The sequence below is a fragment of the Mauremys reevesii genome, linkage group 11, assembly GCF_016161935.1.
Source record: "Mauremys reevesii isolate NIE-2019 linkage group 11, ASM1616193v1, whole genome shotgun sequence".
In the NCBI taxonomy this organism is placed as follows: Eukaryota; Metazoa; Chordata; order Testudines; family Geoemydidae; genus Mauremys; species Mauremys reevesii.
Window position 1 is genome coordinate 76591091 of NC_052633.1, and position 12919 is coordinate 76604009.

A 12919-nucleotide genomic window follows, 5' to 3' on the forward strand; every position below is an offset into this window, starting at 1 on the left:
GTTTGGGGCTGGCGATGTGCACTGACAAGTTTATAAAAAGTACAAAAATACAAGATTCCCTTTTCTAAAAAAGTGAGACAAGTGAAGGAATGCTCCTCCCCCAAGTCACCTTCCCATGCCAGCCTGGCCTGCTGGAGCCCCACGGGAGGCAGAGGGCTTCCCAGCCCAGCCCTCCTCGGAAGCTCAGCCCCCAACCCTGTGTGGTCCGGTCTCTTCCCCGGTCTCCTCCCCGTTTCCCCAGCACAGGCTGTCCAGGTTCCAGTGGTCTCCTCAGGAGCATATTGCCAGTCCCAGCCATTCCGTCGCCATCTCTGCAGCTGCCCTGAGGGGCCCAGCCTCTCACAATCCTGTGGGGGGGAGAACACGCACATTAAGGTCCTGCTGCAGCACCTGCAGAGGAGTCTGAGAGAGCCCTGTGGTTGGGGACACAGATGTGGGCAGGCTAGCGCCTGGGAGACAGCTGGGGGCATGGCCCAGACCTTGCTCACCTGTGGTTCTCTCGCAAGCAGATCCTTCATTTTCGTGGGCCAAGTTGAGGCGGTTCTGCTCGGCAGCGAGACCGTTGGCCTCAGGGCTGCTGCTGCGCGAGGGGCTGGCCGTCTCCAGTGTGGGGTTCAGCTGGAAGGCCATCTCCAGGTGCTCCTGGGCCATGCGGAGGTGCTTGTGCAGCCGGTCCAGCTCGTGCTCGCGGGAGCGCTCGGCCGGAACGCTGGCCAGGTTCTCGCTGTAGTCCAGCTTCCCGTTGGCCAGTTGGCCCTTGGGGGGCTCTTTCTTCAGCGAGTGGTAGGTGGGAGGCGCGCTGGGGGCCTTCTTGGCATAGTGCGGCCCAGGGTGGCTGTCGTGGGGGCTCGGGCTGTCGCTGCCCTGGTGCAGCAAGTCCCGGATGCGGCCGACCCCCAGGTGACAGAGCTCGAGGAGGTTGAGGAAGAGGCAGAGCCCACTGACCGCGTACATGATGAGCAGGAAGATGGTCTTCTCGGTGGGCCGGGAGACAAAGCAGTCGACGATGTGCGGGCAGGGGCTGCGGCTGCACACGTAGGAGGGGCTCACCTCAAAGTGGTACAGCACGTACTGCCCGAAGAGGAAGGCCACCTCCAGCACCGAGCGGCACAACAGCTGCAGCACGTAGGCCTTCATCAGCCCATCCTGGCGGATCCGCCGGCGCCCATCGTGCTTCTCGCCCCCCTCCCCGCCCTTCTCCTTCTCCACCTCGATCTCCTCAAAGATCATGGGATCCTCCTCGTTATCCTCCTCTGCCTCCTCGTAGTCCCGCCCGGCGCCCCGCCGCACCACGGGCATGCGCACCCGCGGGCCCCCGCTCCCCCGCCGGCGGCCCTCCGGCCCGCGGGCAAGGCGGTGCATGGCGAAACCCAGGTACATGACGGAGGGCGTGGCCACCATGATGATCTGGAAGATCCAGAAGCGGACATGGGAGAGGGGTGCGAAGGCGTCGTAGCAGACGTTCTCGCAGCCCGGCTGCTGCGTGTTGCACACAAACTTGCTCTGCTCATCATAGTAAATGGACTCCCCACCCACGGCAGTCAGCACGATGCGGAAGACGATGAGGACAGTGAGCCAGACCTTGCCCACAAAGGTTGAGTGGTTGTTGATCTCCTCCAGGAGCCGGGTCAGGAAACTCCAGCTCATCCTGGCCCAGACGATGGCTCAGACCCTACAGGAGGCAAGGGGAGGGGACAGCCGATAAACCTCAGAGTGAACGCAGCCCACTAGCCCCAGCTGAGCCCCCGAACCGCCAGACCCCACAGCACTCACCGCCAAGAGGGGACGCCCCCCAGGGCAGCAGGGCTCCAGCCAGAGCCCAGCACCATGGGATAGCACAGGAGGTAGAGGGGCCTGTTCCTGGGCGGGTCATTGTGCCATGCCCCCAGGCTGTGTCCCTCCTCCACTGGCTGCAGCCCCCGCCCACCCAAAGGGTTCCAGGCACCTTACAGGGGGGGAGGGAGCCAACGGCTCAAACACTGGGTGCATCTCCCTTTCCCACATGCCTATTCAGTATGACCCCCCCCAGCACGTCCACCATGGAAAGGCTGGCTCCCCCACTGGACATCCTCCCCCCCACCCCCAAACACAGGCTACAAGCCCCTCCCCCGGCACCCCTGCCTACCCCCCTTCACCCTCCATGCACAGGCCCACAGGGACCAAACATCCTGTTTGCCAGGAGCGTGTGCTAAACCAGGCTCCTCAGGGGCAGGCAGATAGGTGCGCACACATGCTCCCGCCCCCAGACGTGCGCTTGGCTCCTGGAAGCCAAACTCCCCACAGGGCACAAATGCATCTACAAGACCGGACAGTCCAGCTCCGGCCCCCACCCCCACCCGCGCAAGAAGCAGGAGACTCTGGCAGGGGCCCAGCCCCAACCACCCACCAGGGGTTGGGTCAGCAGCTACCTGGCCCTACTTCAAACACGGTGCCACTCCAGAATCAATCCAGAGCCAATCCTGTGACATTCCCTGCTCCAACCCGACCCAGACAGAGACCCGGCTCCCAGAAAGCACCTGCCATGCACGGTGGGAACATGGAGACCCCCCCCCATCCAGAGGGCAGCGTGAGACGCCTCCCAGCATAGCATACAGCCCCCCATACACTGCTCCTGCCCCGCTCCCAGCTCCTGCCCCCTGCTGGGGGAGAATGCAGAAAAGTGCCACAAAACTGACCTGAGGACTGGAGAAAATGGCTCACAGTGAGGGACGCATGGATCTCAACCTGTTTATCAAAACAAAGAGAAATGACTGGATTGCAGTGTATAAACACCTTGAGGGGGCACATTACAGGCTCCCTAATCCAGTGGAGAAAGGCGGGACAAGGACCAATGGCTGCCAGCTGAAGCCAGACAAATCCCAATGCGAAATTAGGCACAAATTAACAGCGAGGCTCATTAACCACGGGAATGGGCCAGAGATGGGTGGATTCTCCACCTCAACCTGGAGGCCTCTCTGGAAGGTGCATTAGTCAAACTCAGTTCAGTGGGCTCCATCCAGGGATCACTGAGGGAAGGTCTCTGGCCTGGGCTCCACAGGGGGAATCAGACTATATGATGTAATGGTCTTTTGGGGCCTTACTCTCTGTGACTCTGGCAAAGGAGCAGGGCAGAGGGGACGTGCACCCTAAGCACTGGGGAGGTGGGCGGCACATCGGCTCAGGGCAGGAGAGGAAATGGCTCAGGGAAATGGCACTGATATGAAATGTAGAGGAGGGACCAGCTGGGACAGGCAGCCAGACAGCATCTCTCCAGCGTGATTCCCGTCCCAGGTGCTGCTCCTGTTTGTCCTTGTCACATGGACTCACGGGTCTTGGAGCAGTGCCACATCCTGGAATGAGGGCAGGTGCTTTGTGAAGGGAGCACCGCCCGGGTCTGGTGCTCACACACAATGAACACCTGGGGGGAGGAACCCTGCTCTGGCAGTGGAGACACCGCGGCCTGTCCCAGCACCGCCACGTGGCTGCAGGGCGAGAACTCTGGCCAGCCAGGGCCGCCCACTCCCAGCATCAGACCCACCAGGCCCGGACACCCCACAATCCCACATACAGCAGTGAGGAGGATTCACAGAGGAAAGAGTTGGCAGAGAGGCCGGTCAGTGGGGAGCAGGACGCAGCTGCAGGAGGGAGTAGGTAGGAGGCCAAGGAATTGCAGGGGGTCCAGGAGAGGTGGCTGGCCCCAAAGGTCCTTTACAGAGGATAGGGGGACACTCTGAGCAGGGGGAGCCCCAAGAAGGGGAGGCTTTGTATGGGGTGGAGGAGATCCCCCCTCCCCTGGCTCTACTCACTCGGGTGCTCCACTCTGATGCAAAGCCAGACGCGTGGCAAGGCAGCCACAAGAGAGGGGCTGGGGAGAGCAGAGGCGAGGTTGGGGCATGGCTCTTCCACAGCACACAATGTAATCTCTGTGCAGCCTCCTCTCAGCGCCTGCTCACCTAGCGGAGGGCTCGTCCACATGGGCAGCTCCTCCAGTCACAGGAGTGCTGTGCCCCCTTGCCAGCACTCCACTCCCCCAATACCAGTGTCTTAGGAAAGGCCCCTCACACCAGAACAGTGTGCCCACGGGAGTCGCTCCAGCACCGCACCAGCAGTTTTTCTTGGCTTATGCCCAGTAACTGTCCTGTGTGGACGCGCTAGGGCGCCAGCCCGGTGCCACCCAAGCACTGCACGGTGCCTGCTGGCTCTCGGGGTGCTTCCCAGCCGGGGCTGGGACCACGGGGTGCTGACGCTGCAGTCGGGCCCTGCCACGGGTTAGCACCAAGCACTGCGGATACTTTAAAACCGTCCAAGGGCCCCGGCTGGAGGGCGAACGCCAGGATGGGCAGCGTGGATGCTCTATGGGGCCCATGGGGTGAGGCAGGCAGTGTGGGGCCCGTGGGGCGGGGCAGGCAGCGTGGAAGCTCTATGGGGGCCGTGGGGCGGGCAGGCAGCCTGGGGGCCGTGGGGCGGGCAGCCGGGAGGAGTCCGTGGAGGGTGGGGGGCGAGCTCTGTGGGGCCTGTGGGGCCTGTGGGACACCCCCCCCCCCAGCTGTTCCCACAGCCAGAGTTTCCAGCTTCACCCAAAGCCCCTTTTCCGGGCCGCTCCCGCCAACAGGGGCCGGCTCGGCTCGGCGCCACATAAACCTGAAACACCCCCACTCCCCGTCCCCTGCCCCCAACTCCCTGAACGGCTCCTGCCCCCCTCTGATTCCCCGGCCCCGAGCCCCGTGCCCGGCTCCTGACCCCCCCCCCCTCCGAGCCCCGTGCCCGGCTCCTGACCCCCCCCCCTCCGAGCCCCGTGCCCGGCTCCTGACCCCCCCCCCGAGCCCTGTGCCCGGCTCCTGACCCCCCCCCCGACTCCCCAGTCCCCGAGTCCCTGCCTGGCTCCGGAGACCCCCGAGCCTCTCCCAGCCCCGAACCTCCCATCGCCTCCCCACCCCGGCCGAGCCCCGCCCGTGCAGCAGCCCGGGGGCGGCTGAGGAGTGGGGGGGGGGGCTCAGGCTGTCCCGGAACCCGCCCCCCCGCCAAATCCAACGCGAGAGCCAGACCCGGCCCCGCTCCCGCCGGGACCCCCCGCGATCCGCCCGGCTCCCCAGGGCCCCCGCGATCCGCCCGGCCCCGCTCTCCCGGGACCCCGGCCCCCGCGATCCGCCCGGCCCCGCTCCCGGCTCCCGGCCCTGCTCTCCCGGGACCCCGGCCCCCGCGATCCGCCCGGCCCCGCTCTCCCCGGGACCCCGGCTCCGCTCCCCCCGGGGCCGCCCGCGATCCGCCCGGCTCCCCTAGCCCCGCTCACCAGGGCCGGACACGCTCCCGGCGGGACAAAGCGCCGCGCCTGTCTCCCGCCCGCCGAACAAAGCGTGGCCCGGCCGGCCCCAGCTGCCCCGCCCCACGCCCCGCCCCGCCCCAGCCCCACAGGCCGGGCCCCGGCCGCGAACCAGATTAACCCACATGTTGCAATTTCCCGGGAACCAGCCTGGAGCCACCAGCTGCCGCCCCTGGACCCTCCCTCCCTGCCCTGCCCCAATCAACTACCGGGACCCCCCCTCTTCCTGCCCCCCTGTCAGCCCCGGGATCCCCCTCCCTGACCCTGGGACCCCCCCTCCCTGCCCCCAATCACCACCGGGACACCCCCTCTCCCTGCCCCCCTGTCAGCCCCGGTATCCCCCTCCCTGACCCTGGGACCCCCCCTCCCTGCCCCCAATCACCATCAGGACACCCCCTCTCCCTGCCCCCCATCAGCCCCAGGATCCCCTTCCTGCCCCCAATCACCATCAGGAGACCCCTTCTCCCTGCCCCCACTTCCATCCCTGGGATACCTCTTGCCTGCTTCCTAGCACCCGGGACACCCCTCACTGCCCCCAGCACCCAGGACACCCCCACGCCCCACAATCAACCACTGGGACACCCCTCTCCTGCTCCCCAGTCAACCTCCCCAACCTACACCCTCCCTGTCCCCAATCCAGACCCCGGGACATCTCTCTTGTGCCTCCATCAGCCCCTGGGACACCCCTCATGGCCCCCCATCCAGCCCCGTGACACCCCTTTTCCCTGCTCCCCAATCAACCACCAGGACACCCCTCCCTGCCCCAATCAACCACTGGGATACCCCTCCCTGCCCCCATACAGTCCCCAGGACACCTCTCCTGCCACTCATCAGCCCCTGAGACACCCCCTTCCTGCCCCCATCACCCTCCTGCGACTCCCCTTCCTGCCCCCAGCACCCGGGACACCCCCTCTCCCTGCCCCTAATCAACCATCAGGACACCTCCTCTCCCTGCCCCTCCATCAGCCCCCAGGACACCCCCTCCTGCCCTTCCCCAGCCCCGGGACACCCCTCCCTGCTCCCATCACCCCTCCAGGACACCTCATTCCTGCCTCCCATCATCCCCAGGATACCCCTCTCCCTGCCCCCATTAGGCCCCAGGACACCCCCTTTTGCCCTTCCCCAGCTCCTGGGACACCCCTCCTGCCCCCATCACTCCCCAGAAACCTCCTACCCGCCCCAGCACCCGGGACACTCCTCTCCCTGCCCCCACTCAACCACCAGGACACCCCTTCCTATACCCATCAAGCCCTGGGATGCCCCCTCACTGCCCCCATCAGCCCTTGCCCACTCCCGAGACACACCCTCCCTGCCCCCCCGCCACAGCCCCAGCCCAGCTCCTTGTTTCAACCCCAGCAACAGCCATGCCCTTTGTCTCCTCTCCCCGCCCCCCCGGCAGCTCACCCCCCTCTCCAGTCCCCCCCAGCTGCAGCCTCCTGCTTCCCTTCCTGCTCATCTCACTGGGACTGATGCCAGGGCCTGGGGCTGAGTGTGTAAGACCCACGCTGCCCCCCACCCAAAGCCCAGCTACAGCCCCCAAATCCCTCTGGACAACTTGCCTCTGGCCATGTGTTTACCAAGCTTTGCCAGCTGTGGGTTGCTGGAGAGCTGGGAGCCCTGCCCGTCACCCCGACCAACTGCTCCCCCAGCTTGCTGTGGCCACCTGCTGCCTCTTGCCCTGTGAGCTGTGGGGGCCGGGCCGAGCCTGGGCTTTGGGTCTGCGTCCAGGCAGCCCCTAGCACGGCAGGGCCTGGTCTGGTGGTGTCACGGGGCCCTGGGCACCATGGTAGTGCCAATGAGGAACGATAACACGAACACCATTGGCGTGAAGAGCTCCACACGCACTGGCAAAGCGTAAACGAGAGGTAGAACCCGTGGGTCTCTGCCAGGTCAGGGACACCACCTGGAGTGAGCGCCAGAACGTGTGTGTCAGCGTGTGCCTTTGGGGCCTGTGTGTCTGGCCTAGAGGTGTATTCTGAGTGTATCTGGTGGAGTGTATTTGTGCCTGGGGGTGCCTGGGGGTATGGTTTGTATGTTTGGGTTGCCATGGTTCCTGCCACGGCATGGTTGCAATAGCTAAGTGTGTATTTTAGGTGGGCGTGCAGCTTTGGTTGGGTTGTCTTAAGACGGTGTGTAATGCTGACGGGGAGATGTTCGTGTCATCAGGGGGTGTCTAGCAGCACCCGTTCCTGCTGAGTCACTCGATGGCAGAAAAGGCAGCTCGGGGCCAGCATCCAGGGACTTGGGGCAAACTGAGGCACTGGGGATTGGCAGGAAGTCCTGTGTAGCAGGGAAGGGGGTGCTGGGTTGGGGCATTCAGGGCAGTATTTAATATTCAGCGTACAGATCTCTACAAAACATTGCTCTCCCAGCACGCACCTAGCTGACGTGCTCCTTGTCTACTCCGGTGCCTGGGGAATTGTGGGGGGCAGAAGCAGAAGGGCACATGTGAATGTGTGGGTCTGGAGTGCTATGTGGCAACCCCAACCATCTATTTCCTTGGTGCCCATCCCACAGACACTCGCTGCACAATTAAAATCCCCCTTTAAAACTCTCCGGCATCACAGTGCCTACAAAAACACTTGGCGTTGGTTGGTTAGCCAGCTGGTGTGCTGAGCCTGCTGCCCTGCCCAGGGCCGCCCAGAGGGGGGGGGCAAGAGGGGCAATTTGCCCCAGGCCCCGAGCCCCACAGGGGCCCCCACAAGAGTTTTTCAGGGCCCCTGGAGCGGGGTCCCTCACTCGCTCCGGGGGGCCCGGAAAACTCTTGCGGGGCCGGGCGCAGGAGCTTCTTCGCTCCCGGTCTTCGCCGGCGGGGGGTCCTTCCGCTCCGGGGCGGAACAACCCCCCGCTGGCGAATTACCGCCGAAGACGGAGCGGGACCCGCCGCCGAAGTTCAGCTCGGTCTTCGGCGGTAATTCGGCGGCGGGGGGGGGCCTTCCGTTCCGGGACCCGCCGCCGAAGTGCCCTGAAGACCCGCGGCAGGGACCTCCCCGCCGCCGCCGAAGACCGGGCTGCACTTCGGCGGTGGATCCCGCTTCGGCGGTAATTCGGCGGCGGGGGGGCCCCGCCGCGGGTCTTCGGGGCACTTCGGTGGCGGGTCCCGGAACGGAAGGACCCCCCGCCGCCGAAGACCCCGGGCCCCCGCAATCCTCCGGGCGGCCTTGGCCCGGCCTGCGGCCAGGCCCCGTATCACTGTTTCCTTGTGCACCTCCCTCTGTCTGTGACTCGCCTGCTGTTGGCGGCTGTGAGCATTTTGGGGCAGGGACCATCGTACTGTTCGGTGTTGTACCGCACCTGGTGTCACGGGGCCCTGGGCAATGATGGAGCTCCTAGACTCTACTGCTAAACAAATGATAATAAACATGTAACCAGTCCCTAACTCGACAGCGTTACAAGCAGCAGCTGGACAGAACTGGTGACACGGAGTGGCCATTCTAAGTCAGGCTGGGACTTGCAGGGCTGTTACAGACCCACAGGATCGGGGCCACGGCCCCAGCTTTGGAACAGGGGCCAGGCCCCCGCGGGGTCTCGCTTTTCTTCCAGGGGAAGCCACGTAGCTTCACTGCCTCCTGGGGCTGGACCTCTGGGCCTGCAGCCCCCCTGCCTCCCCCATGAGCCCCGGGCAGCGAGTCCCCCGGAGACAAACCCCAATGGAGACTTGTACCATCTTGGGGGGCAGCGCCCCCTCCACCAGCGTCTGCAGGGACACGCAGCCAGCGTGGGCCGACAGGCGGGTGATGAGTCACCTGGACCAGCCCCGGGAGCCCAGAGAACAGAAAGTTACAGCCGAGACCATCCTGGTCAGCCCAGAGCCCCCCGTCCCTCTGACCTCCCTTTGTCCCAAGGCAGGTTAACCCAGAGTCCTCGGCAGCCAGCACTTAACTTCCTGCCCCCGCCCCGCCCCCCACCCTTTGTTCCCGAGCCCCGCGGGGGATGCGGCTCAGCTCCCTGCCCAGGGGTGGGGGGTGCAGATCTCTCTGAGGCGCTGGTTGCTGGGCATCTGTGTCTGGGCAGTCGGATTTGCCACTGTCTTCTCAGAGCTCCACTGATATGGGAGCTAAGGCCCAGACAGCTGGGAGCCTGTCACCCCTGTGTTAGCCTGCCCAGAGAGCGACAGGCCTCTCTATCCCCAGGTAACTGCAGCACATAGGGGAAACTGAGGCACGCGTAGGCTTCATGAAAATATTACACAAAATTCCCAGGTTGTCATAGGGTCATTGTCACAATAGGCTCTGCCTCCCTGTATCCCACATTTAGACTTCGGCCACTGACACCTAGCGATCAGCTAAGGAAGGAGACAGGCCGGCGTACATGGTGGCGAGTAGCAGAACTTTGGATCACTGGAAACGTCTCTGGCGTCCCTGAGGCCTCCAGAGAGTAGAGAATCAGAACACGTATTCCAGCCTGTCCTGGCACTGCCAAAGCTTCCCCAGGGGCATCAGCCTGGTTAAAGTGAATGGGGAGGGAGCGAGGGGGGCTGGGGCGAGGCCTCAGAGAAGGGGCAGGGCAGGAGTGGGGCAAAGGGCAATGGTGTTTGGGTTTGTGCGATTAGACAGTTCAGCAACTCTAACCTGGCCCCAGCTCGTTGTACACCTCTGGCCCCTGAGGCGGCCTCCTGCTGGTAAGGCTCACGAGGCAGCATGGAGACCAGGAGCCCCCAGGCCAGACACACACCCCCACACTCCACACTGGGGCTGAACGGGCCGAGCCGGCTCCACCACTGCTCAGGCCTGGAGCCCCAAGTGCTGAACTAGGGCAAGAGAGGCAGCGTGGGGGTGGCTGCAGCCCGGAGCCAGAGAGCTGGGCCTGGGCTGGAGCTGCTAGGCCACGGGCCGCTGACCAGCCCCACGGCCCCGCACCCTTTAAACGTCCCCCTTCAGCCCCCAGAGAGGGACCCAGCGCTAAGCTAGAGGGGGCAGTGGGACCCCAGCGTGAAGGGGAGCCCCCACTGAACGTGCTGGGCAGGACAGACTGTGGGGGGTGGTGAGAGGCTGGAACCTGTGTGTGCACAGGGGGGGCCACTGTACGTGGACATGTCTGTTTGTCTGAGGGAGGAGAGTGTGTGTGTGTGTGTGTGTGTGTGTGTGTGTGTGTGAGAGAGAGAGCGAGAGAGAGCACCCGTGTGTGTGTCCCCGTGTGTGTAGGGGGAGGGGGGAACACAAGCTGTGTGTATGTGTGTGTGTGAGCACCCGTGTGTGTCTGTGTGTGTGAGAGAGAGAACGTACATGTATAAGGGAAAGGGGGGGACTCTGTGTGTGTGTGTGTGTGTGTGAGCACCTGTGTGTAAGTGCCTGTGTGTGTGTAGGGGGAGGGGGGACACAAGCTGTGTGTGTGTGTGTGTGAGAGAGAGAGAGAGCACCCGTGTGTGCGTGCCTGTGTGTGTGTACGGGGAGGGGGGAACACAAGCTGTGTGTGTGAGAGAGAGCGAGAGAGAGCACCCGTGTGTGTGTTCCCGTGTGTGTAGGGGGAGGGGGGAACACAAGCTGTGTGTAGGGACATTCGGGGGTGGGGGGGTTGGCTCAGTTCCCAGACACCAGGTATCTCCATGGCTCGAGACAGGCCCTGCCTGGCAGCCTCAGCAGAGAGGCCAAGGGCTGAATGGGCTTCGCGTTTGCCTCCCATGGCGGGTCCCTGCAGGGCAGGCCTGGGCCAGAAGGACTGCAGGCTGGGCCTGTGCTGAGGTAACAGCCCAACGTGTGGGGGTGGCACTTGGCCCCCCCATCCCTTTAAACAAACACGTCCCTCCTGCTGCACCACCCCACCCCTTGGCTCATCTGCCACCACTTTGTCCAGTTCAGCTTTCAGGGTCCGTCCGCCCCCCTCCCCCAGGGAACTGGGGCAGTGCCCTGCGGCTGGGGCACGGACAGGATGGTGCAAAGTGAGTGGTGCTGGCTGGAGCGGGGCAGGGCCTCCCCCCGGGGGGAGGTGCTCAGGCCTCCTGGCCCTGGCCAGCGTTCGTGCTGCCACCTGCTTCCCAGCGCTGGTGTGGCCTGGCCAGACTCAGGCTGGGCCTGGGCAAGTGGGAAAAGCTGGAAGCAGGCCGGGTGCTGCGCTGGGCCTGCAGCTGCCATGGCCAGCCTGGTTCCCCCGTGCGAGCCCCTGCAGGTTACAGCTTAGGGCAGCTTTATTGACATCAGCATGTGCTGGCCAGGTGCTCACTTCCCCCAGATCCCCATTTCCTACACCAACATCCATGTAGACATATTCCCTCCCTGCTGGGACACTGGAGGAGAAGCCAGAGCCAAGGAGGGTATAGTACAAGTGACCTGCAAGGGAGGGGAGAGCTTATGCCCCGTTTCTCTGGTTACTGGGGGAGAGAGACCAACATGGGGGGTGCAGGAAGGTGCGTCCGTGAGTTCATGAGTGGAGGGGATGGTTTGATGTAAAGGTTTTTACTTCCTGTCCTTCCTGCTTGTTCCCATGCAGGCTGGAGCCCACATGGCCTCAGCCCTGGAAGGTGCAGCCGCAGAGGGAGGCGAAAGCTGTTTGCTCACAAGGGGGAAAGCTCTTGGGATTGGTTTATCCACATCTAACTCCAATGACCAGTACATGGGGCGGAGGAAGGATGCTTTGGGGAAAGATTCAGAACCCAACCCCATAGTGAAGGTGCTAGGAGCTGCCATCTCCCGCCCTAAGCCCTGGCCCCACGGCCCTTCCAGCAGAACCAGGGCAGCCAAGGCTTGCTAACATTTCTGAGGTAAAAACACTCCAAGCCCCCCATAAATAAACTCTTTCCCCCCAAGAGACACAAGCCCCTCCCCCCCCCTTTTTTTTTGCACATCCCTGCTGGTGGAGGGGACAGGGACAGTGGTAGATTTTGGAGACCTGGAACAGGCATCACAGGAAAGGGGCCGGTGACAATGATTGTAACATTTTTTGAGGCGAGGGGGGAAGAGTCAGGCCCCAGCCGCAGCGCAGGCAGTGAGCCAAGCAGGGCCTGTGGAACGCCAGGGAGAGGTGCAAGGGGCAGTAGTTGTGCGTGGGATGGTGAAGTAGGCAGAAGCCCTTGGGCAAACACCAGAACTGCCAATTGGTTTGAATCAAACACTACGTGCTGGGTCCCCTTCCCAGCCCGTAGACACACGGGGTCCCATTTTCACCCTCTGGCTGTGACGCAGAGAGCTAGCAAGTTACTGTTTCTGCTCTGAGGCAGAGCCTAATGGCAGTGCCGTCTCAGCCTGCAGAGGGGTTGTGCGTTGGTGCCTTTCCCCAGGAGCAGGGAAACTGAGGGGAGTTCAGGCACTGAGGGAGGAACCAGAAGGTGACAGCCACCTGGGCAGAGCTGCCTCTGTCCCTCCTGCTGAGAGGAGGTTACTCACTTTATGCAGCAGTGACTGTGGTTGTTTGAGACGTGTGTCCTTAGGTGCGCATGTGCCTCTTGGGCCCTTGGTCAGAGATGTCCCGTTGGCAGCGTCATTCAGCCCCCAGGTGCTCTGGACGACCTCCTGCCACGCTCCGAGGGTGCATAGTGCAACGTGGGTGAACCGCCCTCAGTTCCTCCTCATTCGCTGTTCAGCTAGAGAACGGGCCAAAGAGAGGGGAAGGGGGGCAGGAGCACCCCCAGGGGGACACATCTCGGTACCAGAAATCTTTAAATCGTGATCTGCAGAGAGACGTTAG

General features: G+C 63.7%; 1 protein-coding gene across 1 annotated transcript; it reads right to left on the reverse strand.

Moving 5' to 3' along the window:
* Window positions 1-211: 211 nt before the first annotated feature.
* Window positions 212-5338, reverse strand: LOC120375083 (gap junction gamma-1 protein-like). The gene is made up of 4 exons (XM_039495733.1): window positions 5270-5338; window positions 2676-2724; window positions 489-1672; window positions 212-347 (listed from the first exon to the last, which is right to left on the reverse strand). The coding sequence occupies exons 3-4, from the start codon at window positions 1645-1647 to the stop codon at window positions 340-342; spliced, it is 1167 nt and encodes a 388-aa protein (XP_039351667.1). The 5' UTR covers window positions 1648-1672; window positions 2676-2724; window positions 5270-5338; the 3' UTR covers window positions 212-339.
* Between the last annotated feature and the right edge of the window lie 7581 nt (window positions 5339-12919).

What these genes read in the sequence shown, in the direction of transcription:
- LOC120375083 (XM_039495733.1), bottom strand. Translation starts at nt 1,647, where the DNA reads ATGAGCTGGAGTTTCCTGACCCGGCTCCTGGAGGAGATCAACAACCAC.